The sequence below is a fragment of the Chiloscyllium punctatum genome, chromosome 2, assembly GCF_047496795.1.
Source record: "Chiloscyllium punctatum isolate Juve2018m chromosome 2, sChiPun1.3, whole genome shotgun sequence".
NCBI lineage: Eukaryota > Metazoa > Chordata > Chondrichthyes > Orectolobiformes > Hemiscylliidae > Chiloscyllium > Chiloscyllium punctatum.
Window position 1 is genome coordinate 139,653,322 of NC_092740.1, and position 27,434 is coordinate 139,680,755.

The 27,434-nt window shown below is 42.2% G+C and overlaps 1 protein-coding gene across 1 annotated transcript; it reads right to left on the reverse strand.

The window, feature by feature from the left end:
• Nucleotides 1-842: 842 nt before the first annotated feature.
• On the reverse strand, nucleotides 843-11,137 carry LOC140492451 (gonadotropin-releasing hormone II receptor-like). Its single transcript, XM_072591343.1, has 4 exons — nucleotides 11,126-11,137; nucleotides 8,874-9,449; nucleotides 5,627-5,834; nucleotides 843-1,671 (listed from the first exon to the last, which is right to left on the reverse strand). Exons 1-4 carry the CDS (start codon nucleotides 11,135-11,137, stop codon nucleotides 1,394-1,396), a joined length of 1,074 nt encoding a protein of 357 aa, XP_072447444.1. The 3' UTR covers nucleotides 843-1,393.
• Between the last annotated feature and the right edge of the window lie 16,297 nt (nucleotides 11,138-27,434).

The following is a 27,434-nucleotide window of genomic DNA, read 5'->3' on the forward strand; positions in this document are numbered from 1 at the left end:
AATCTCAAAGAATTTGGTATAAATACCACTAATTGTGTAATAATGTATCCAAGTCAAAATTTCAATATTAATTTATAATTTATATAATGAGGTGAAGGTCTATCCAAGCCTCTTTGCCTCTCTGCCTTTCCTCTTCTCTCTCCTTCTATAAAGCTGTATTTGTAGCAATCTTTATCATCAATTGTTGATTGCTTGTCCTAAGGCTATCGGTATTGACTATTTTCAGACAAATGAAATGATTTAAAACATTTTAATATTGCTAAAGATGCTATGTGAATAAAGGTTGATTTGTTCTTATAGCACTACACCTGTTAATTAACACTGGAATCGAATATTACTCTTGTTTCAGTTCCTTTTTTGGAACAAATAATTTCTTATACGAATACAAGAACATAAAAGATAGGAGTAGGGGTGAATTGTGTGGCCCTTTGAGCCTCCCTTGCATTCAATAAAAGAATAGTTGATCTGATTATGGCCTTAAATCTGTTTCCTTTGCTCCCCACCATTAATGTTGATGCCCTTGTGGATCAAAGATTTATCTAACTTATCCTTCAATACATTTAATTATCCGGGCTTATTCAGTCTCCAGGGTAGAGAATTCCAAACATTATCAATCCGACCAGAGACAGTCACTACTTCGCACAAACAGTTAGTGCCTGTGGGCTTTAATAGTGGTGAGGCTGGATGATATTCTTTTTAAATCTAAAAATATAATAAATCTTTAAAAGAGCACTGACTTTCATGCATCACTGAAAAAGAGCTCCTATGGAGTAAGGAAAACGTTCAATTCAGCAACTAGTTTCCTTTTCTATGAATCTTTATTTGAAATGATTCTGCACCAAAGGCCACTTCACTCATTAATTCTTCAGTGGCAGTCTGTATGCATCCAAAAGCAGTTATTTGAGTCAACATGCAAGTAAGCACTTTTCATTAGGCTGAGTGCTGGTCCAGAAGTGTCTGAGCTGAAAGATATTTGTTCTAGCTGAGTACACAGGAGTGTAGCTACTGAACTATTTATCAGAGTCCTGAAGAGGTCAAAGAAACTCTTTCACCAGTTTCATTGTATAACAAAAAGGAAAGACCAAAAAGTAAAAGCTCTACTATGTCATCCACTGATCCTCAAATTTACACATGTTGACTGACATTTAACAGCTGTTTTAACTGCATTCAGCTGGGTGCACATCACTTCATAAGCCTATTAACTTGCCATTTACTTCTCTGCAGTCTGCTGAGAATAAAAAACGGTCTTGGAAAATATGGGACCAAGTAATGAAGCTATGTGCTGAATTTCACAATTAATTGGTCAGGAGGTTTTCAGGGCATTGTAAGACAACTGCCATTTTTTATTACTCTGACCGTGCTTAATATAGGCTTCAACATGTTGCCCACTGCATCAGCCACTCGTCATCCTAAGATAGCCAATACGACAAACCACAGGATCCACAAAGCTGTTCAGCATCCCAAAAGTAAATAGGGCATGGTTAATTGATTCAGGAATTTCCTTCTTGTTTATCATGGCTGGAAAAAAATTGTACCAAAATCCCAGGACATAGTATGGAGTCCAGCATATGATGAAGGTGCTCACAAGAACAATGGTCATCTTTAAGGTTTTAATTCGCACTTTGGGAATGTAGTTCTTACTACATCTTGAGTCTGCGTCCTTAGAGAATACTAAAGAGAAAACAAAACATTATCATTATCATTGGTTATCAGTATCTATTTGTTAGAAAAAGCATGTCTTAATTATAATTCAATAGTACTAGATTGTGAAAATCAGCATCCATGAACAGAACATTGTCATACTCTTACCAACATACAAAAGTCTTTCAGTTATGTTCCTTTGTAAGTAAGAGTTTTATTTTGGATGGAATTTGTAAACCAGATGGCGTGTGCTTTTTTTTTCCTTCATTGATGCTAAAGCAAATTTGCTCCCTTCCATTTCTGTAAGTGACTGCAGAATACACTGTGGTGTGGTCAAAAATGTCATCAGGTAATTTATGAAATAACTCTATAGAGGCAAGTATCCCATCACCAAGTCACCTTTTATTTACAAGTGGAAAGTCCTTGGTACTGATCCAGCTTCCTCAGAGCCAGCTCTCAGTGAACAAAACCTTTGACATTGCTGTTTATTTTTTCCCTTTACCAAATCATCCTTTATTCACACGTGCACTGTACATGGGCTGTAACCAGCCAGCTTGGAGCCAGTCTCTAGACTGAGAAAACCCTCTGAAGCTCCTGTTTTCTTTTATTCATCCTCCACTGTGCAGTAGTAGTGTTAATATTTTTTCCATGCATCACCCATGGACACCATTGTGTAAGAATTTCATTCAATTCGTCCGCCACCAGGAAAAACACCCATTTGGCCAATGACCATTAACAAGCAAAGCCTAATAATGGCAATGCTTACATGAAAAGTGAGGGGTGAGGGTAAGGATTAAATCAAAATAGAGTTGGAGGGGGTCACTCCTGCTTATATCTGTCACCCAGCGCTCCCAAATTGAACCAGATTAATAGCCACAATAAGGGAACTCATACTCTATGAGGTCTACTTGGATGACCTTGTTACAATCATTGCACATTACACAAAGGCTTTTCCAGTGCAAAGAAAGCTAGAGCAGTCCAGGTAGACTTAAGTATCTGATCTTCACTCTGCACCTTACTGTGATGTAGACATGAGATTGAAGTCCCAAAGGATGAACGACCATGTCATCAATAAGCATTTTGTGGCAGAGTGAATTAAAGCTTTGGGTAGTAGCAGAAACCCAAATTATTTTTTCTTTCCTCCATATCCTGGGCAGAGGTCAATTGTTGCACTACTGCCTCTACCTCAGCTGAGATCACCAAGTTAGATCAAATAGTGGATAAATTTAGGAACACTTAGGTATATTCCAACACAAAAGTAAAATTTGAGAAGTTAAATGTAATATCAAACTTAAAGATAAATGAGTGGTAAGTCAGATGATTGGACAGAATAGAAAAAGCAGCAAAGAGTTGTCTAGAAAGGAGTGAAAAATTAAATGAGAGTGTTGCATCAGTCTTCACCAAAGTGGGTAAAAATACTCACAGCGCCAGAGACCTGGGTTCAATTCCTGCCTCAGGCGACTGACTGTGTGGAGTTTGCACGTTCTCCCCGTGTCTGCGTGGGTTTCCTCCGGGTGCTCCGGTTTCCTCCCACAGTCCAAAGATGTGCAGGTCAGGTGAATTGGCCATGCTAAATTTCCCATAGTGTTAGGTAAGGGGTAAATGTAGGGGTATGGGTGGGTTGCGCTTCGGCGGGTCGGTGTGGACTTGTTGGGCCGAAGGGCCTGTTTCCACACTGTAATCTAATCTAATCTAATCTAAACATCTCAGAAGCAGCTATAAATCAAGAAATGATAAGAAGAGAGGAACTCGGGAAAATCACAATCGCCAGAGAAATGGTACTAAGTAAATTACTGAAGCTATGGGCTGGCAATTACCCTGGTTCTGTTGGACTCCATCTCAGACTCTTTCAAGAAAAACTGGCTAGTGAGAAAGTTTATGCATTAGTTTTAATTTTCCAAAACTCCCTTGATTTGGGGCAAATGCCATTAGAATAGGAAGAAGTAAATTCTTAATTCAAAAAAGGAGAGAGATAGAAAATAGTAAACTAACAGACCAGTTAAGCTTAACATCTGCTTGAGGGAAAATGTTAGAAACTTTTCTTAAAGAAGTTTTGGAGGGCACTAAATAAATTTAACATAATCAAGCAGATTTAGTTGGTTTTGTGAACTTGATTTTGCGAAAGGAAAATAATTTTAACCAATCAATTTGAGATCTCTGAGATCTCACATCATGCACTGTGGATATAGGGGAACTAAATGGTGTGTTGTGCATAGATTTCCAGAAGACATTTAAGATGGGCTATGACAAACAATATTGCTAAGGGTGGTGGAGATAGCACAGATATAGAATTGTCTGGCTAAGAGGAAGCAGAGACTAGGCACAAGTAGATATATTTCAGGTTGGCCAGATGTAAAAAGTGGTGTGCCACAGGGTTCAGTACTGGGATATTGATTTATTAAAATTTACATAAATGACTTGGATGAAGTGACCAAAGGTATGACTGCCAAATTTGCAGAAGACACAAAGGTAGTTGGGAAAGTAAATTACGAGGGAGAAATAAGAAGGCTACAAAAAGATATAGATTGTGAGTTAATGAAGATCTGGCAAATAGGGTGTAAATCAGAAAATGTGAAAATGACCATTTTGACAGGAAAAATAAAAAGGAATCATACTATCTAAACTGTGAGAAACTGCAGACCTCTGATGTAAAAGAATCTAAGTGTCCTTGCTCATGAATCTCAAAATGTTATTATGCAGATAGAGCAAATTATTAGGAACGCTAATTAAATATTATAAGTTATTGTCAATACAAAGCAGGAACATTATACTTCAAGTCATACAGGGCATTAGTGAGACCACATTGAGAATTCTTTGGACCGTACTAGTCATCTTATTTAAGGGAGAATGTAAACGCTTGGAAGCAGTACAGGGATGTTTTACCAGATCAATACCCAAAATGATGAGTTATCTTTTGAGAAAAGGATGGCAAGCTAGGCTTATATTCACTGGGGATTAGTAGAGTAAGAGATGATTGGATTGAATCATACGAGGTTGTCAAGGGTCAAGGGAGGGTTGATGTAGAGAGGATTTTTCCTTGAATGGTAGAAGCTATAATTAGGGGTCACTGTTAAAAAATAAGGGGTCACCCATATAAAACAGAGAGGAGACAATCTTTTTCTCATAGACAGTTGTTAATCCTTGGAACTGTCTTCTTGAAAAAGGCAATAAAAACAGAGTCCTTGAATGTTTTTAAGGCAGAGTGAGGCAAGGGCTTGAAATGTTATCAGGGAGAGACAGCAATGTGGATTTCAGATCAGACATGACTTATTAAATGGCAGAGCAGGCTCAAGGGGCTGAATGGCCTACTCCTATTGCTTGTTCATTTGTTTGCACATATATTTGAGTTGCTCATTGTGGCCTTCAAACATTTTCTGTCACTCATTTTAATCATGAATACATCATTGAACTAAGAAATAGATACAGTCCATCATTTCAAGCTTGACCATCTGCAGGAGCCAAGTACTTAGTGCCCCACTTCCCTGTCTTTTCCCGTAGTCCTGCACTTATTTGTATTCTAAGCTCATTTCATTTCCATTATTTGATTGCCTTGCTCATACAAATCCACAGCATCAGCCCTGAATCTTTCAAACATATATAGTTTTTTGATGGAGCGAATTCCAGTTTTCTACTATTCTTTGTAGGAAGAAGTGTTTCTTAATATCAAGCCTGGTTGCTCTGGCTAAACTTTTGCTTCTTTTTTGTGATGCTCCCCATTTTGGAAAATAATTTACATTTATCTACACTCTTAAATCCTTTTGTTGCGTTAAGCACTAATTATCCATACTGCAGGGATAAGTTAAAGCTGTCCTGATCCTGATATTTTACAGTTTCTCTCCAGGAACTGTATTTCCTTGCTGATCCTTAACAAAACAACCTGAGTGATTTTTAACCAGGTTCACTTATGTGCACGATAGTGACTGCAAGGATAATGATTATTTTTGTTTTGTTAGCCACACAAAAACAGTCAAAGAGAAATATTTACCATCTCCATTTACTGCCATCTTCCTCGTAATGGTGACTAATATACTGGTGTAGCAAAATACCATGATTATTAGTGGCAGAAGGAACAACCAGAGGAAGGTGAAGAGAAAGTAAACTTTTTCCTGCCAAGGCTCCTTGAAGCTGCCATGAGTCACACATTGAGTAAATGGAGCTGGTACAGTAATGGAGACAGTGTGAAAGAGGAACAGCTGCAATAAAAAAAGTTACCGATTACTCATTGCTATACTTGAAAATGGAAAACTGATAGAAATAGACGTAAGGTTAGTAATGCAAACAATCGAATCATAACATTTTGCATTACGGAAGAAAGCCATTCAGGAACTGAGCTGGTTCTTTGAAAGAGCTATTTGCACGCTTCCAATTCCTTTCAAGTATGGATTTAATTTTTTGAGAGTTAGTATTAAACATGCATTAGACGTAATGTTGTCAGACCTGATAAGTTTCTCCTGCACTTTCTGTTTTGAATTCGAGTCCCCAGTGTCCACAGTATTTTGCTTTCACTAAATTTAACTTCCAAAAAAAGAGTCATATTGTACCTAAAATATTAACTCTGCTTCTCATTCTAAAGATGCTGCCAAACATGCTGAGTATTTTCCAGCACTTGCAGTTTTTATTCAACAGATTAGCCAGCAGCACCATAATCGAAGCAGCACCAGTGGGAGCAGTAGCCAAAACTGGGACTACAGGTAGAATCTAAATTCAAAGTCTCAGAGTCCAGGATCAGTTAGTTGTGGGCTAGGGGGCAGCCTCACACCAAGGAGAGAAAGCTTTTGTGGCTTGGGAATCGTGATGGAAAGATCAGTGGATGTGGGAACATGCACAGGCAACCAACCTATTGGCAAGCTATCCCTGCCCTTCACACCCAAGGCATGAGCAGGATGACTTTCTGGGCTTCCTCCCCACACCTGAACTCTTCCCACCAGCCTCAAAATTGGTCTGGTCAAGGACCAGCCATTTGTGGCCTCAAATATGATGAGGGTGAGCAAGCTGCCCTTTGCCTTATCAACTCTCCCATATGTTGGCAGACATGTGGCTGAGGGTGGTGGGAGGCCAAATAAACCAATAGACTGTTAAAAACCATAAGATGCAGGAGCACAACTAAACAAGTCGGCCCATCCCATATGCTTCGCCATTCAAAGAGATCATTGCTGATTTGGTAATCCGCTGCTCCACTTACTTGCCTTTTTCCCAAAACCCATGATTCCTTTACTGATTAAAAATCTGTCTATCTCAGCCTTGACTACACTTTATGGCCAGCCTTGACAGCCCTCTGTAGTAAAGAATTCCACAGATACATTATTCTCTGAGAGAAGAAATCTATTCTCATCTCTGTCTTAAATGGGCAACCTCTTACACTGCCCTCTACTTGTACAAGGAGAAACCAAAACTCCACACCCATCCTGTCAAGTCCCCTAAAAAAGCTAGATGTTTCAATATGGTCTTCTTGCATTCTTACAAACTCCAATGAGTACAAGCCTAAAATAACCTCATCAACATGTTCCACCGCATCAAAGATTTCTATACGCATGTCTGGTCATAGAGTAAAGATATAAAGACCTTCACAGCACAGAAGACTGTTGGGCCCATTTGGTTTATACTCTGGTTATCACTGGAACAATCCAGTCAGGTCCATTCCCCTGCTCTGTCCCAGTGGCCTTGTAAGTTTATTTCAAGCACCCATCCAATTTCCTTTTGAAATCATCATTAAGTCTTCTCTGGTGTCCATTACTCTTGTGGGCCATGGGTTACACCGCATTCACACTCACTGAATTTAAAAAAAACTTCATCACCCCGCCCCCGCCTCTGTTGCTCAGAATTTTCAATCTGCGTCCCCTGGCCTTTGTACAATCAACTCATTCATTTTGTCCAATCAGTCTTTATCTTTCATAATCTTGTACATTTTTATCAAATCTCCCTCAATCTCCTTTGATCCAAGGTGAGCAAACACAGGTTCTTCAAATTGACTTTGTAGGTAAAATGCCCCACCTCTGTCACAATCTGTTATATCTTTGCAGCCTCTCAAAGACCTTCAGAGCCCTCATAAAGTAAGGTGACCAGAACTGGATACAAATCTCCAGTTGTGTTCTAGTTCGAGTTCAATTCTTCCAGTGTCTCCTGCATCTTCCTTACTGCACCTCCTTCAAAATACTACAGCTCTATTTAAATGATCTCTCATGCTCAAATGCATCAGCATATATAAGAACATAAGAACCAGGAGCAGGAGTAGGTCATCTGGCCCTTCCAGCCTGCTCCACCATTCAATAAGATCATGGGATCTTTTGTGGCCTCAGCTCCACTTACCCGCCCTCTCATCATATCTCTTAATTCCTTTTACTGTTCAAAAAAAAATCTATCTTAGCTTTAACAACATTTAGTGAGGAAGCCTCAACCACTTCAGCCGGCAGGGAACCCCATAGCTTCACAACCCTGTCCAATTTATTATGTTCCATTCACCCGGCTACTTGTTACTCGGGTGAGAAATGTGAATGAGAAGTGCACTTCATCCAGGTTGGAAAAACATTTGCTAAGATATCTCCGGGTGCTGTTAGCAGTGATTTGGTAGATTGTGATTTGTTTGATTGCTTATCCAGTCAAATCCTGAACAGTCTGCACAGAAAATTTAAGCGATGTATGAAATGCCTCGCGTTAGACAGCAAACATCGTGAGACACCGAAATTTTCTGCAGGTGCTCTGGTTTGGTAAGTTCATCTTGACATCTCAGTTTCATGCATGCTTTTAAAATTGGTGTGTATTAAATGCCCCCACTACGGACAATGAAATACCCCGCAGCTAACATCTTAAAACCAGATTTCCTTACTGGTTTTTTTTTTGTTTTCAGAGCACTGCTTGAACTTTACGCTCCTGCATTTCAGCCCAGCGTTGGCAATTTCAGCTCGACTGGATCCCCCATATACAAACGTTGTGACCATTGCATCAAAGCGATATTACTAATGCGAGACCTTGCGGTCCCACGTCAGAATGCAGCTTTGCCATTGGAGAAGGATCTGCATATAGGTTCAAATCCCACCTGCTCCAGAGGTGTATAATAACTCTGAACAGGTTGATTAGAGAAAAAAAAAATCTATTACATCAATTGAGTGTTTTATAGTAATGACTTTGCGTTATTAAAAAAAAACTCGGATCCTAACTTGTTGGAACTGTACTGCAAATACAGGTTGAAACCATTTTTGTCTTGATGCCCAGATTGTGGATCTTTTGTGTATTACCTGAGGGGTAGCCAAAATGACACTCATGACCCAGGCCCCGATGAGCATGGTTCGGTTCCTCTCATTGACTCTGCTAATGCCCAGAGGGTGTAGAATGGCACAGTAACGATCGAGGCTGATTACCATCGTGATGAAGGCGCACGAGTACATGGAGAGCAGCTTGAGGAACATGAAGAGTTTGCAAGCGGAGTCCCCAGCGTACCATTGCACCGTGATGTTCCAGGCCGCGTCCAGGGGCATCACAATGAAGGTGACCAGCAGGTCAGCGCACGACAGGTTCACAATCAGTGTCCTGATGTGGGATCTGGCTGTGCCTCTCCTCCTCAGGGCGTCACACAGCACGCTCAGGTTGAGGTAGGAGGAGATCAGGAAGATGGTCAGGGTGATGACGACTCTGACCTTGGAGGCTGTGGAGAAAGTGGGCAGCAGGAGCTCATCGTCGCCGCCCTGGCCCCTGGCCGTGGTGCTGAAACTCCCATCGCTGTCCAGGCTGCAGTTAGCAGCGCTGATGTTGCAGAGCGGCAAGTCGCTGCAGCAAAGTAGCCGGAGTTTCATTGCATTGGACTCTGCCTCTGACTGGATAGAGCAGTGATCGCGGAGTTAAATCTGACCAAGTGTCCAGATCCGGGCCAGGCGTCCGGGAAGGCTTTCATCTTCTGCATCTTCCTTAGTCGCAAAGGTTAACTCCGAGGTGGGGTTTGGCAGCAGTTCAGAAATTGTGAATGAGTCACTTCTCCTGTTTGTGGGAGGTGCCCTTTCCTCTGCCCTCCCTTTTTCCAGCAGAGCAACTGACCAAGAGGTAATTACAGCATAAAATGCTCCGTAATTCCCAGGCCCTTTGAGTTTACTGTCCCAACGCCTTGAGTAAAATTAAGCAATGGAATAAGATTCAGATTGGAGATTTTTCGAAGATGTCGAAAAATATATATTAAATTAAATGATTTGAATAATTACTCAAACAAACAACAAATTAGTCGACTTGTCTTGCTAATTTAACCCAAAACGGAATATTGGTTTCAGCAAGTTTTGAACATGATGGATATTGACATGATGTGATTCTGCATAACTTGATGATCCCTCAACTATAATGAAAGGAAAGCGGGGAAGATAGAACAAGACCTTTGATCCGCCCCTTCATCCCGCTGCTTTCTGGCGCTTACTAATGAGGATCCTGAAGGTAGATCAATCGCATTTTCTGATGAACAAGCAATTCTGCATGAGGATAAAGTGTACACAAGGGCGACTTTGTATCTGTGCTGTGAGGTGATTGCAACCTCGCATCTGAATGCTGTAGCTGCAGTGGGTCGCTGTTTTAACCCAGAATGTTATAACCAAGCTATCCTAAGAGATTTTTTTTTTAAATACACGGATTATTTGGCTGAGATCCCTCATTCACAAGCAGGACCATTTCAAGATTCATCTATATCTAAATTATTTTCCTTGGTCGGTTGAATTGCGCTTTTTCCCCTTCCTTGTTTCCCGATAGTGCTACGCAGGGTGGTATGTTTGGTAAAGACCAATAATGAAAAATGAACTATTTTTAGTTCCTCACAGGATTTCAGTCGCAGTCAATCACATTCGTTCGACCAGCTTCACTGATATTTGCGAGTAAAATTAGATGTCGAACTGGTGTAGATAATTGAGGCATTAACACCTAACTTCACTGTAAATGGTGTGGAAACCTACCATCCTTTTCAATCATTATGTTATACTACTTCCGTTCCGATATGTCACTTCATTTGTTCCCTTTATAGGGCTATTAAACACAAGGACTGACAGAAAGATTCGCTCGACATTAGATGGTTTTGGTTTCTGCAGTAAGACTGCAATGGAATTATCCCATAAAGAACAGACACCCACACAATGTGGTGTGTTCATCATCATCATGTTAAAGATTGAGGTACAGAGTACTTATCCATTTGATTCCGACCTTAGTCTCAATGTTTACTTTTATTTATTTACAGTGAGTTTGGGCGCATCAATACTTTCATTAAAAGACAGGCGGGATGCTCACTCAGCATAATGCAAATGTCCAGAACAGAAACGTGCTGCCGTTGAATCTAACCTGCATCTCGCAGCGAGATAAACAATGCACTCCCAGGGGAGCACTATAGGTTTACATTGTCCAATAAAATGTAAGTACAAGGAAGGAACATTGAGTTACAGGAAACTAAGGTACAATGCGGAGAGCCAAAAGGAATTGAATACTATGCTGCTTACATTCAGCGAAAACAATATTATTTATCACTTACCTGCTTCGTCATCTTTGAGACATGGTAATGCGGGATGATAATGCAATCAAACCATATTCACAAAACGCCAAGTCGACTTTCCTCCACAATTTGAAGTTAGCTCAGTGGCATACTTACAGATCATTGGGGATTGTTTGGCATTTTATTAAGTTGTATTGACTTGTTCATTCACTATTTAAGTCATTGCCTCACTGGTTCAAAACTACAAAGTAAGAATTTGCACTCATATGATAGCTTTCATGTTCACTGAATGTCATTTCAGAGGCATCAAAGTACTTTTTGTGGTCAGTATTTACCCACTTATGAGCCCTGAGATAAATGACTTCGCAGTTTTTTTTTAAACTGATGTTTGTTCAGAGATAAATATCCATCTTAACCATAACTCCATAAGAAATAGGAACAGGAGTAGGCTGTCCAACCTCTCAAGTCTGTTCAATATTGCTCAAGGACACATTCCCCCATAACACTTGATACACCTACTGATCAAGAATCTGTCTATCTCAGCCTAAAATATGCACAAGTACTTTGTCCCACAACTCTGCAGCAAGGAGTTACAAAGATTCACAACCCTCTGAGAACAAATTCCTCCTCATCTCAATCTTAAATTTATTCTGAGACTATGTTCTCTGACCCTGAATCTCAGCATTGTCCCCGTAAAAAACCCATAACAATCCTGTATATTTCAATGTGCTCACTTCACATTATTCTAAACTCCAATGATTGGATTCACAACCTGTTAAGTCTTCGCTTGTAAGGCAATCCTTCCTTACTGGGCTCATCCCAGTGAATCTTCTGTGAACTGCCTCCAATGAAATTAAATCTTTCCTTAAGTAAAGGGACCAAAAGTGTCCACAGTATTCCAGATGTGGTCTCACCTGGGTGCTAGTTTCTATGTTTCATGCACAAATAGACAAAGTCCATTTTTAAAAATATTCATTTGTGGGATGTGGGCGTCGCTGGCTGGCCAGCATCTTATTGCCTTTCCCCAGTTGCCCTTGAGAAGGTGATGGTGAGCTGCCTTCTTGAACGGCTGCAGTCTACCTGCTGTGGGTTGACCAACAATGCCATTAGGGAGGGAATTCTAGGATTTTGACCCAGTGACAATGAAGGAATGGCAATGTATTTCCAAGTCACAGTGAATGGCTTGGAGGGGAACTTGCAGATGGTGGTGTTCCCATGTATCTGCTGCCCTTGTCCTTCTATATGCAAGTGATCATGGGTTTGAAAGGTGCTGTCTGAGGATCTTTGGTGTATTTCTGCAATGCATCTTGTAGAAAGTATTGATGATGGAGGGAGTGGATGCTTGTAGATGTAGTGCCAATCAAGTGGGCTGTTTTGTCTTGGATGATGTCAAATCTCTCGAGTGTTGTTGTCGCTGCACTTACCCAGGCAAGTGGGGAGTATTCAATCACATTCCTGACTTGTGCCTTTTGGATGGTGGACAGACTTTGAGGAGTCAGGTGAATTACTTGCCACAGTCTTCCTAGCTTCTGACCTGCTCTTGTAGCTACTGTGTTTATGTGGTGCATCCATTTGAGTCTTTGGTCAATGATATCCCCCAGGATGTTGATACTGGGGGATTCCACGACTGTAACACTGTCGAATGCCAAGGGACAGTGGTTAGATTGTCTTTTATTTGTGCTGGACATTTGTGTGACGTGAGTGTGATTTGCCAATTGTCAGCCCAGGCTTGGATATTGTCCAGATCTTGTTGCATTTGAAAATGGACAGCTTCAGTATCTGAGGAATGGTGAATAGTGCTGAAAATTGTGTAATCATTGCTGAACATTCCCACTTCTGATCTTATGATTAGATTAGATTAGATTAGATTACTTAGATTAGATTAGATTAGATTACTTACAGTGTGGAAACAGGCCCTTCGGCCCAACAAGTCCACACCGCCCCACCGAAGCGTAACCCACCCATACCCCTACATCTACATCTACATTTACCCCTTACCTAACACTATGGGCAATTTAGCATGGCCAATTCACCTAGCCTGCACATCTTTGGACTGTGGGAGGAAACCGGAGCACCCAGAGGAAACCCACGCAGACACGGAGAGAACGTGCAAACTCCACACAGTCAGTCGCCTGAGGCGGGAAGATCATTGATGAAGCAGTCGAAGATGGTTGGCCGAGGACACTACCCTGAGGAACTCCTGCAGAGGTGTCCTGGAGCTGAGATGACTGACCTCCAACAGCCACGACTATCTTCCTATGAGCCAGGTAAGACTCCAATCACTGGAGTGTTTGCCTCCTGATATGCACTTATTCCAGTTTTTCTAGGGCTTACACTCAGTCCATAAGACCATAAGACATAGGAGTGGAAGTAAGGCCATTCAGCCCATCATGTCCACTCCACCAGTCAATCATGGCTGATGATCATTTCAACTCCACTTAACCACATTCTCCCTGTATCCCTTAATTCCTTGCGAGATTAAGAATTTATCAATGTCTGCCTTGGAGATGTTTAACACCCCGGCCTCCGCTGCACTTTGAGGTAATGAATTCCATAGGCCCACCACTCTCTCATGTCCTCATTTCCATTTTAAATTGACCCCCTCTAATTCTAAGGCTGTGCCCATGGATCCTAGTATCCCCACCTGATGGAAACAAATTCCCAGCATCCACCCTTTCTAAGCCATTCATTATCTTGTAAGTTTCTATTCAATCTCTCTTCAACCTTCTAAACTCTAATGAATACAATCCCAGGATCCTCAGCCCTTCATTGTATATTAGGCCTACCATTCCAGGGATCATCTGTGTGAATTTCTGCTGGACATGCTCCAGTGCCAGTATGTCCAGGTGTGCGGCCGAAACCTGGACACCGTATTCTAAATGGGGTCTAGCCTGAGCTTTATAAAGTCTCAGTAGCACATCACTGCTTTTACATTCCAACCCTCTTGAGATAAATGACAACATTATGTTTGCTTTCTTAACGAAGGATTCAACCTGCAAGTCAACTTTCTTTAGAGAATCCTGGACTAGCACTCCCAGATCCCTTTGTACTTTGGCTTTAGAAATTTTCTCACTGTTCAGAAAATAGTCTGTCTCTGTATTATTTTTTCCGAAGTGCAAGACCTCGCATTTGTTCACATTAAGTTTCATCAGCCATTTCATGGACCACTCTCCTAAACAGTCTAAATCTTTCTGCAGCCTCCCCACCTCCTCAGTACTACTGCCTGTCTGTCTAACTTCGTATCATCGGTGAACATCATCAGAATGCCCCCAGTCCTGTCATCCAGATCATTAATATATAAAGTGAACAGCTGCAGCCCAAACACTGAACCCTGCAGGACACCACTTGTCACTTGCTGCTATTCCAAAAAAGAACCTTTTATCCCAACTTTCTGTCTTCTATCAGACAGCCAATCCTCAATCCATGCTAGTAGCTCACCCCTTACTCAGCAGCCTCCCATGAGGCATCTTATCAAAGGCCTTTTGGAAGTCTGGGTAGATAACATCTATCAGGTTTCCCTGGTCTAACCTACTTGTTACCTCTTCAAAGAATTCTAACAGGTTTGTCAGGCATGACCTCCCCTTACTAAATCTATCCTGACGAGTTCAAATCTGACCCTGCACTTCCAAGAATTTAGAAATTTCATCCTTCACGATGGATTCTAGAATTTTACCTACAACTGAAGTTAGGCTAATCAGTCTATAATTTTCCATCTTTTGTCTTGATCCTTTCTTGAACAAAAAGGTTACAACAGCAATTTTCCAATCATCAGGGACTTTCCCTGACTCCAGTGATTTTTGAAAGATTACAACCAACAGCTCTGCTATTTCTTCAGCCACCTGCCTCAGAACTCTAGGATGTAGCCCATCAGAGCCAGGAGATTTATCAATTTTTAGACTTTTTAGCTTTCCTACCACTTTCTCTTTTGTAATGGCTACCATACTTATCTCTGCCCCTTGACTCTCCTTAATTGTTGGGATATTACTCGTGTCTTCAACTGTGAAGACTGACACAAAGTATTTATTAAGTGCATCAGCTATTTCCTTATCTCCCATCACTAGCCTTCTGCATCAATTTGGAGCGGACCAATTTCTACTTGTGTCTCTTGTTTGTTTCTTATGTATTGAAGTAAATTTTTACTATCATTTCTAATATTACTGGCTAGCTTACCCTCATATTTAATCTTCTCCTTCCTTATTTCTCGCTTTGTTATCCTCTGTTTGTTTCTATAGTCTTCCCAATCTTCTAATTTCCCAGTGCTCTTAGCCACTCTCTTTTTCTATGATACATTTATACATTTCCTGATTTTCCTCACTGGGCTCTGCTTCCAGTCGATTTTTGTCAGTTCCTCCCTCAAGCCCTTGTAATTACCTTTATTTAACTGTAACACAATTATTCCGATTTTGTCTTCTCTCTTTCCAACTGAAGCCTAAACTCTACCATGTTATGATCATTTACTGGATTAGTAGTGCTGGAAGAGCACAGCAGTTCAGGCAGCATCCAACGAGCAGTGAAATCGACGTTTCGGGCAAAAGCCCTTCATCAGGAATAAAGGCAGTGAGCCTGAAGCGTGGAGAGATAAACTAGAGGAGGGTGGGGGTGGGGAGAGAGTAGCACAGAGTACAATGGGTGAGTGGGGGAGGAGATGAAGGTGATAGGTCAAGGAGGAGAGGGTGGAGTGGATAGGTGGAAAAGGAGATAGGCAGGTCGGACAAGTCCGGACAGGTCAAGGAGACAGTGCTGAGCTGGAAGTTTGAAACTAGGATGAGGTGGGGGAAGGGGAAATGAGGAAGCTGTTGAAGTCCACATTGATGCCCTAGGGTTGAAGTGTTCCAAGGCGGAAGATGAGGCGTTCTTCCTCCAGGCGTCTGGTGGTGAGGGAGCGGCGGTGAAGGAGGCCCAGGACCTCCATGTCCTCGGCAGAGTGGGAGGGGGAGTTGAAATGTTGGGCCACAGGGCAGTTTGGTTGATTGGTGCGGGTGTCTCGGAGATATTCCCTAAAGCGCTCTGCTAGGAGGCGCCCAGTCTCCCCAATGTAGAGGAGACCACATCGGGAGCAACGGATACAATAAATGATATTAGTGGATGTGCAGGTAAAACTTTGATGAATGTGGAAGGCTCCTTTAGGGCCTTGGATAGAGGTGAGGGAGGAGGTGTGGGCTCAGGTTTTACAGTTCCTGCGGTGGCAGGGGAAAGTGCCAGAATGGGAGGGTGGGTCGTAGGGGGATGTGGACTGCTTCCTAAGTGTTCCCTTACTTTAAGATCTTTTATACAATCTGGCTCATTACATAACACTAGTTCAGAATAGCCTGCTCCCTTATGGGCTCCATCACAAGCTGTTCCAAAAAGCCATCCTGTAAGCATTCCATAAATTCCCTTTCTTTGGCTCCACCAGTAACATTATTCACCCAGTCCATTTGCATTTTGAAGTCCCCCATGATCACCGTGACCTTGCCTTTCTGACATGCCCTATCTATTTCCTAGTACATCTTGTGACCACTGCTGGGAGGTCTGTACATAACTCCCATTATGGTTTTTTTGCCTTTGTGGTTGTTCAACTCCACCCCCGCAGACTCCACATCATCTGACCCTATGTCATTCAGTGCCATAGATTTAATTTCATTTTTAATTAACAAGGCAACCCTGCCCCCTCTGCCCACCTTCCAGTCTTTTCAATAAACTGTAAATCCTTGGATGTTCAACTGCCAGTCCTGAGCCCCCTGCAATCACGTCTCTGTGTTGCCTATTACATCATAATCATTCACGATGATTTGTGCCGTTAATTGATCTACTTTGTTACGAATACTACAAGCATTCAGGCAAAGCATCTTAATGTTAATTTTCATTTCCTCATGATTTCCAACACCTCTAGTAGTATGTCCGAAGTTATCCTTCCCTTTTGCTTTATTCCTAATCGGCCTCGAACTTAAATCCTGCACACATGCTAACCTGCTGCTTATCTTTGTACTTCACTCCATACTCCCTGTTGCTTTTCTTTTCCCTTCCCCCCCCCCTGACTCACAAGTTTAATGTCCTAGTGACCACCCTATTAATCCTTTTCGCTAGAACATTGTTCCAGAACGGTTCAGGTGGAGACCGTCCCATCAGTACAGATCTATCCGCTTCCAAAACTGATACTAATGTCCAATGAAATGGAATCCCTCTTCCCCACACCAATCTCTTAGCTACATGTTTACTTCCCTAATTTTCTTATCCCTATGCCAGTTAGCATGTGGGCCAGGCAGTAATCCAGAGATTATGATCCTCGAGGACCTGTTCTTCAATTTCCTTCCTAGTGCTTGATGCTCCCCAAACAGGTTCTCCTTCCTAGCCTTGCCTATGTTGTTTGTGCCAACATGGACCACAACAACTGGATCTTCTCCCTCCCGATCCAGTATCCTTCCAAGCCGTTTGGAGATGTATCCTGACACCGGGCAGGCAACACACCATGTGGTACTCCCAATCCGGTTCAGAAAGGATATTATCTGTTCCCCTAATTATAGAGTCCCCTATAACAACTACTTGTCTTTTTGCTCTCCCCTCTTGAATGGCCTTCTGCACCATAGTGCCGTGGTCAGCTGGCTCATCCTGCCCACAACCCTTTTCCTCATCCATACAGGGAGCAAGAATCTCACCCTGTGGGACAAGGTCAAGGGCTGAGGCTCCTCCACTCCTGAACTCAGAATGCCTCTATCTGCCTCACTTACAGTTGTTCATGATCACTAACTGAATTTGAATTATTTAATCTACCAGGTGTGACTGCCTTCTGAAACAAAGCGTCCAGGTAACTCTCCCCCTCCTGGATGTGCCACAGAGTTTGAAGCTCAGATTCCAGATCATCAATTCTGATCTGGAGTTTTTCCAGCAACCAACACTTGCTGCAGATGTGGTCACTGCCATTCACAATGGGATCAGCCAACTCCCACAACATACAGCTACAGCACATCACCTGTCTGGCCATCTCTACTTATTTAAATAAATTATACAAAATTATGAGTTAAATAATTTCTAGTACTTCTCTGTTGTCTTATTCAATTAACCAACTAATAGTAAACTTTTATTCAATCACATGATACACAAGAAATATCAATTGAAATGCCTTACCTTAGCAATATACAAGAGTTCTTTTTTTTGGTTTGAGGAGGGTGGGTAGGAGACACTACACATGTAGTGTCTCAGCATTCAGCTGCTGCCAAAATATATACCTGAAACTCACGAGTTAATTTTTTAAAAAAAAATTACCTTCCTGTCAGGCCACTGGTTCTGGCTGTAACACCTCCCACAGCAATTGCCGCCGAAAGAATGAAGAGAAAATGCAGTTGAATGCAGCCTTAATGTCAAAGGCTGTCACTCTCACCTTATCTTTGGAATTCAGCTCTTTTGTCCACATTTGGACAAAGGCTGTAATTAGGTCTGAGATGAGTAGCTTTGGCGGAACTCAAACTGAACATCGCTGTACAGGTTATTGCTGAGCAGACACTGCTTGATAGCACTGTTGGTGACCCCTTTCATCACTTTACTGACAATCAAGAGTAGGCTGTTGGGGCAGTAATTGGCCAGGTTGGATTTGCCCTGCTTTTAATGTATAGGATATAACTAGGCAACTTTCCACATTGGCAGGTATATATCAGTGTTGTAACTGTACTGGAACAGCTTGGCGAGGGGAGTGGCAAGTTCTGGAGCACAAGTCTACAGTATTATTGCCGAAATGTTTTCAGGGCTCATAGCCCTGGTTTTTCTGCTTACTGGTTCCTTCACCACCTGCCGCAGAACCAGTCTAGCAGCTATGTCCTTTAGGACCTGACCAACTTGATCTGTAGTACTGTTGCCAAGCCATTCTTGATGATGGACCTTGAAATCCCCACCCAGAATACATTTTATGCCCTTGCCGTCCTCAGTACTTCCTCTAAGTTCAACACGGAGAAGTACCGATTCATCAACTGAGGGAGGACAGTACATGGTAATCAGCAGGAGGTTCCTTGCCTATGTTTAACCTGAAACCATGAGATTTCATGGGGTCTGGAGTCAATGTTAAGGATCCCAGAGCAACTCCCCTCCCCCCACCGAATGTAGAGCACTGTGTCACGACCTCTGCTGGGTCTGTTGTGCCAGTGAGACAGGACATATCCAGGGATAGTGATAATGGTGTCTGTGGCATTGTCTGTAAGACATGATTCCATGAATACAACTATGTCAGGCTGTTGCTATTTTAGTCTGTGAGACAGCTATCCCTAACTTTGGCACTAACCCCCAGAAGTTAGTGAGGAGGTCCCTGTGGGGTCAGCAGAGCTGTTTCTGCTGCTGTCTTTTCCAGTGCCTGGGCCGATGCCAGGTGATCTGTCTGTTTCATTTAGAGTCATAGATTCACAGAGATGTACAGCACGGAAACAGACCCTTCGGTCAACTCATCCATGCCGACCAGATATCCCCATCCAATCTAGTCTCACCTGCCAGCATCAAACCTATATCCCTCCAAACCCTTCATATTCAAAAACTCATCCAAATGCCTTTTAAATGTTGCAATTGTACTAGCCTCTACCACTTACTCTGGCAGCTCATTCCATAAACGCACCATCCTCTGTGTGAAAATGTTGCCCCTTGGGTCCCTTTTATATCTTTCCCTTCTTACCTAAATCTATGCCCTCTAATTCTGGACTCTCTCACCCCAGGGAAAAGATTTTGTCTATTTATTTTATCCATTCACCTCATGATTTTGTAAACCGCTATAAGGTCACCCCTCAGCCTCCGACACTTCAGGGAAAACAGCCCCAGCCTATTCAGCATTTCCAACCCTGGCAACATCCTTGTAAATTCTTTCTGAGCCCTTTCAAGTTTCACAACATCTTTCCGATAGGAAGGAGACCAGAATTGCACACAATATTCCAAAAGTGGTCTAACCAATGTCCTGTACAGCGGCAACATGACCTCCCAACTCCTGTACTCAATACGCTGACCGATAAAGGAAAGCATACCAAACGCCTTCTTCACTATTCTATCTACCTGCGACTCCACTTTCAGGGAGCTATGAACCTGCACTCCAAGGTCTCTTTGTTCAGCAACACTCCCCAGGACCTTACCATTAAGTGTATAAGTCCTGCTAAGATTTGCTTTCCCAAAATGCAGCACCTCGCATGAAACTCCATCTGCCATTTCTCAGCCCATTGGCCATCTGATCAAGATCCTGTTGTAATCTGAGGTAACCTTCTTCATTGTCCACTACACCTCTAATTTTGGTGTCATCTGCAAACTTAGTAACTGTACCTCTTATGCACGCATCCAAATCATTTTTGTAAATGATGAAAAGTAGTGGACCCAGCACCGATCCTTGTGGCCCTCCACTGGTCACAGGTCTCCAGTCTGAAAAACAACCCTCCACCATCACTCTCTGTCTTCTACCTTGAGCCAGTTCTGTATCCAAATGGCTAGCTCTCCCTGTAATTCATGAGATCTAACCTTGGTAACCAGTCTTCCATGGGGAACCTTGTCGAGTGCCTTACTGAAGCCATATAGATCACATCTACCGTTCTGCCCTCATAAATCCTCTTTGTTACTTCTCCAAAAAACTAAATCAAATTTGTGAGACATGATTTCCCACGCACAAAGCCATGTTGACTATCCCTAATCAGTCCTTGCCTTTCCAAATACATGTACATCCTGTCTCTCAGGATAAACTCCAACATCTTGCCCACTACCGATGTCAGGCTCACTGGTCTATGGTTCCCTGGCTTGTCCTTACCGCCCTTCTTTAACAGTGGTTCCTCATTAGCCAACCTTCAGTCTTCCGGCACCTCACTTGTGACTATTGATGATACAAATATCTCAGCAAGAGGCCCAGCAGTCACTTCCCTAGCATCCCACAGAGTTCTCGGGTATACCTGATCAGGTCCTGGGGATTTAGCCTCTTTTATGTGTATCAAGACATCCTCTGTAATATCAACATTTTTCAAGATGTCACCATGTATTTCCCTACAGTCTATATCTTCCATGTCCTTTTCCACAGTAAATACTGATGCAAAATACTCATTTAGTATTTACCCCATCTCCTGCGGCTCCACACAAAGACTGCTTTGTTGATCTTTGAGGGGCCCTATCCTCTCCCTAATTATCCTTTTGTCCTTAATGTATTTGTAAAATCCCTTTGGATTCTCCTTAATTCTTTTTGCCAAAGCTATCGCATGTCCCCTTTTTGCCCTCCTGATTTCTCTCTTAAGTATACTCTTACTGCCTTTATACTCTTCTAAGGATTCACTTGATCTATCCTGTCTATATCTGACATATGCTTCCTTCTTTTTCTTAATCGAAACCTCAATTTCTTTAGTCATCCAGCATTCCCTGTACCTACCAGCCTTCCCTTTCACCCTAACAGGAATATACTTTCTCCAGACTCTTGTTATCTCATTTCTGAAGACTTCCCATTTTCCAGCCATCCCTTTACCTGCGAACATCTGCCCTCAATCAGCTTTTGAGAGTTCTTATCTAATTTCTTTGAGACTTTGCAGCAACTGGTACAACTGAATGGCTTGCTAGGCCATTTCAGAGGGCAACTGAGAGCCAACCACATTGACTGTGGGTCTGGAGTCACATATAGGCCAGACCAGACCAGGTGAGAAAGGTAGATTTCCTTCTCTGAAGGACATGAGTGAACCAGATGGGTTTTTCAGACAATCGACAATGATTTCATGGTGATCAATAGATTCTTAATTACAGAGTTTTTAAACTCAATGCAAATTCCAACATTTGCTGTGGTGGAATTCGAATCCCCATCCCCAGAACATTAGTTGAGCTTCTGGATTAATAATCCAGCGACAATACCACTACAACCCATGTGTTGCAGCTTTCTGTAGTTTTTCTTCATTCTCCCTTACAAAATGAACAACTTCATATTTTTCCACATTACACTCCACTTCCTTAATCTATTTTGGTAAACTGTTTGTATCTCTCGCACAACTCTTCTTCAAGTAGTACTAGAACATAATATGGTAAAAACAATGACTTCAGATGCTGAAAATCAAATACTGGATTAGTGGTGCTAGAAGAGCAGCAGTTCAGGCAGCATCCAACGAGCAGCGAAATCAACGTTTCGGGCAAAAGCCCTTCATCAGGAATAAAGGCAGTGACTCCCATAGCTACCTGGATTACACCTTTTCCCACCCTATCTCTTGCAAAAATGCCATCCCATATTCCCAATTTCTCCGCCTCCGCCGTATCTGCTCCCAGGAGGACCAGTTCCACCATAGGACACACCAGATGGCCTCCTTCTTTAGAGACCGCAATTTCCCTTCCCACGTAGTTAAAGATGCCCTCCAACGCATCTCGTCCACATCCCGCACCTCCGCCCTCAGACCCCACCCCTCCAACCGTAACAAGGACAGAACGCCCCTGGTGCTCACCTTCCACCCTACAAACCTTCGCATCAACCAAATCATCCACCGACATTTCCGCCACCTCCAAAAAGACCCCACCACCAGGGATATATTTCCCTCCCCACCCCTTTCCGCCTTCCGCAAAGACCGTTCCCTCCGTGACTACCTGGTCAGGTCCACACCCCCCTACGACCCACCCTCCCATTCTGGCACTTTCCCCTGCCACCGCAGGAACTGTAAAACCTGTGCCCACACCTCCTCCCTCACCTCTATCCAAGGCCCTAAAGGAGCCTTCCACATCCATCAAAGTTTTACCTGCACATCCACCAATATCATTTATTGTATCCGTTGCTCCCGATGTGGTCTCCTCTACATTGGGGAGACTGGGCACCTCCTAGCAGAGCACTTTAGGGAACATCTCCGAGACACCCGCACCAATGAACCAAACCGCCCCGTGGCCCAACATTTCAACTCCCCCTCCCACTCTGCCGAGGACATGGAGGTCCTGGGCCTCCTTCACCGCCGCTCCCTCACCACCAGACGCCTGGAGGAAGAACGCCTCATCTTCCGCCTTGGAACACTTCAACCCCAGGGCATCAATGTGGACTTCAACAGCTTCCTCATTTCCCCTTCCCCCACCTCATCCTAGTTTCAAACTTCCAGCTCAGTTACTGTCTCCTTGACTTGTCCGACCTGCCTATCTTCTTTTCCACCTATCCACTCCACCCTCTCCTCCTTGACCTATCACCTTCATCTCCTCCCCCACTCACCCATTGTACTCTATGCTACTCTCTCCCCACCCCCACCCTCCTCTAGCTTATCTCTCCATGCTTCAGGCTCACTGCCTTTATTCCTGATGAAGGGCTTTTGCCCGAAATGTTGATTTCGCTGCTCGTTGGATGCTGCCTGAACTGCTGTGCTCTTCCAGCACCACTAATCCAGTACTAGAACATAATATGTCTTTGCCTGTCAAAGCCTTTCGGACAGTTTGGCACTTTAAAAGTGGAGCATTCTGTGGTGAAGTGACCAGGGGCCCAAAATCAGAAATTCTAAATTGACCCAGCTGGAGAAATTGTGCCTGACCCAAAATTGGCCAAACTAAATCAAGGAGCAGCCAGAAGGTGTTAGCTACAGAGAACAGTGGAAAACAAGGCCAAAGGATCCGGGGGATCCAGTTACAACCAACCCAAGAATCGTGTATTGGAGAAGGATCAATCTGAATTCCAGGCACCTTGACTTCCAGCCAGTACCTGAGATATGCACTTTACACCTCCCAGCCATGGCAACAGTGAAGGATGTTGCTGTGGCACCATTGGATATTCTGAGCACGGCTCATGTGCCCATCAGCCAAAGGCTACAGAACGTTCAGGAAAGTCTGGTAAAGGGGGGATAAGAAAACCTGGAAGCCACCACCTCAGTGAAGACCCACATCAAAAACCCGCAGTGAAGACTCACGACAAAGACTTGCAGAAAGACTTGTGGCAGAAGAACATGTGTGGCACACTATGAAAATCCAGGAGAAAATCCAACTTGACCTGCGAGACGCACTCTTATGAACGAGAGGCAGCTCTATGTCAGAAAAGAGAGGATGAGGTTCTAACAGCTCAGCTCAAATATGTGGATTATTGCAGAGTGATAGAGAGATAGAGTAAATATTATTTGAATTTGGGAAATGCTCCCTTGGTGTTTATAATAAGGAACATTTTGTTAATAAACTTAAACTGCACTACAAACCAGATTCTGTGTCCCTCTGTCCACCTCTTCTGTAAGAGTGCTTAGAAAAGGTGTTTTTAATACATAAATTGGTTGAAGTGTCCAAAACAAGGACAACTCCCTCAGTATGGCAATGTAGATTCTGCGCTCAAGAGATCTGGCATTATGATCTGTCCTTATCAAGAACTATTAGATCACTTGGACCATATGAATAATTCAAACAGATTTTAAAAGCAAAATATGGCTTTACAGCAATTTTTCCACATGTAATCCTAAATATTTTATCCAGAGAGTGAGATTTGTGAGCACTTTTATAAAGGTAGAAATGGCTTTTGATTAAGAGTGCCTCAAGATACCAAAGTTAAAAAATCTAGAACAAATCAGTAAAATGCAAAAATGTACGTATCCTAAAATGTTATTTCCAATCATGAACCACATAAAATAATATTCAAGGAACCATACGATAAGGTGAAATTTAGCTAAAAAGATAACTCTAACATATTTTTGGTTTTGTCGTGCTTTGTAATAATCAGAAACCTTTGTATTTGATAGTCTGTCACCTTGTTTTGGAACCAGTGACAAAAAGAACTGCAAATTAGGTATTCGGCTGTGTTGCTATATTTAAAATATCTTAATAAGCATGTCATGCTGTTCCTCAGCAATGCCATTTCAACTTTAAATAATTCAGTTTTAATTAATCATCACTGAGCAGTAAGCCTTCAGTTGCATGTACAACTTCCGTACAGTGATAATGATATATACTGTGTTCTAAAAGTTGTACTTGAGATCCAAATGTGCACCTTGTTAAAAAGATAAGTTTTTCGTGAACAACAGAACCGGTGTCATTGACTACTTTTTACCAGTCATCTTGCTTGAATGAATAAAGATTGAACAACACTCAAGAAGGTTGACACCAACTAGGACAAAAATAGCCTGTTCAATTAGCAGTACATCCTCAAACATTCATTCCTGATCCACTGACACACAGCAGCAGCACCAGTGTGTACTATCTATAAGGTGCACTGCAGAAATTCAGTAGGCTTCTTAGACAGTACCTTTCAAACCTACAACCACTACCATTTAGAAACTCAAAAGCCAGAGAGGTACACCACCATGTGCAAGTTTCTCTCCCAGCCACTCACCATCCTGAATTGGAAATATATTGCTGTTCTTTCAGTATTGCGGGTCAAAATCCTGGAATTCTCTCACTCACATCATTGTGGGTTTATCTACACCATATAGAGTCATAGAACCATAGAGATGTACAGCATGGAAACAGACCCTTTGGTCCAACCCGTCCATGCCGACCAGATATCCCAACCCAATCTAGTCCCACCTGCCAGCACCCGGCCCATATCCCTCCAAACCCTTCCTATTCATATACCCATCCAAATGCCTCTTAAATGTTGCAATTGTACCAGCCTCCACCACTTCCTCTGGCAGCTCATTCCATACACGTACCACCCTCTGCGTGAAAAAGTTGCCCCTTAGGTCTCTTTTATATCTTTCCCCTCTCACCCTAAATCTATGCCCTCTAGTTCTGCAGTGGTTCAAGAGCAACCCATCACCACCTGCTCAAGGGCAATGAGGGATTGGCAATAAATGCCAGTCCAGCCAGTGAAGCCCATATCCCCTGAATGAATCAGAACCTACAGTTATTTGGAAAGTAAATTCATTTGGTCTCATCGTTATTGGATGAACATTGGCATTCCTTTAACAAATACATTTAAAAACATTTTATAAATTCAACAAAAATTTGGATGACAATGGAATTAAAGAAAAAGCAATATATGCTCAAGTGTACTTTATTTTCTTAAGTGCCCTAATGTGATCAAAAGCTACTGAAGATATAATTACCAAAATAAAAACAAGGCAACATAAAATAGTGAATGTACTCAACAGTATGTTATTTGAAACACAGACTTTAAAAAACAGAAGAAGGGAGGTGGGAACATCATATCTTTGAAATTACTATCTATTTAAACCACTCCAATGAACTTTCACCATGGTTGTGAAATTTTTGTTATGCACTACAACTTCAGCTTGCTATAACGCAGTTTCAAATCTTTAAAGCAAAATAAAAGAATCAGGGACATTCCAGAACACAATTCCCATAGTACCATTTTATGTTGTTGTTAATTCTATTGAGGAAGCTCTGGATCTAAATGTTGATTTGACTCTAGAGGGTAATGGTGCAAGATCCTCTCCTAAATTTGGGCATGGCATAGTGTGCTGGATATTTCCAGTGTAGATTCAAACTGCTTTAAGAAATAAAACATAAAAATTGTGATGACCTTTGACTCAGAAGCAGTACATTAAGGAAAATTTGTAATTTATTTTAAATGTTCAGAAAGTCTGGAGTCTTTTAAAGAATATTTGAAATGACTTTTAAGAATTTGCATCAGTTGCATAGAATTCCTTTGTAATTTTCTTGATTTGTAAGAAATATTCGTCTATTAGATTTATGACCTTTAACCTTACAAGTGTGCCAGCAGAAAGGAAGTTAAGAAGTACCAATGGTATGGATGGAAAATACAAAAGGGAGCTATGATCAGGAAAGTTGGAGGATGATGGTGATCAAAGCACAGATGCCAACACAACATGAAAGACTAGACAGAAAGGATCACACAAAGGTCATTTGAATGAAGTAAACAAATTTCTCTTAGGAAGATGTCAGTTTTTCAGTTTAGTAGGAAAGCATGCAGGAGATCTTGGAGGCACTATGTGAGCTGGCTAAAACACGTCTTATTTATCTTTTAAAACTTGTAAAGCTTCAAGAACTTCTGTTCAGAGTTATTTAACCAGAGGCTAAACTGTGAACACTGTAACATATCAGAGAGGGGCATACTTTGTCACAGGGAATCGTCACAGCTCTTGGGTGAGGGAGAACTTTAGATATGGTCAGTGGTCTGATACGGGGGTGCAGTGGTGAATCAGGCAGATATAGAGAATCAGCATGGAGTGATGAAGAAGCCTCAGCCCCTGACTTTGCACAATAGATATGAAGTGCTTGCTACTTCTGTGAATAAGGCGGTGGACTGCATGGTGTATGAGTGGACTGACCATTTCATCGCTATGAAGGATGTCAGTTAAGTTGGGGTTCAAAGAAGAATGTGGTATGATAAGGGACAGTCTATTTAAGTGAATAATGTTGTCAGCAACTGTAACTGGGAATTGCAGCTGTTGCTGGCCTGGTGTTAAGTATTATTAACACCTACCCATGATTGAAAAGTAACTTGGAATGGAAGGGGTAAGATCTAGTTGTCATGGTC

Excerpts from the sequence above, each read along its gene's own strand:
- LOC140492451 (XM_072591343.1), bottom strand. Across the intron at positions 5,835-8,873 it reads TCATTTTGGCTACCCCTCAG|CTGTTCCTCTTTCACACTGT; the intron begins GTAATACACAAA and ends TTTTTATTGCAG. Across the intron at positions 1,672-5,626 it reads GATGGCAGTAAATGGAGATG|TATTCTCTAAGGACGCAGAC; the intron begins GTAAATATTTCT and ends TTTTCTCTTTAG.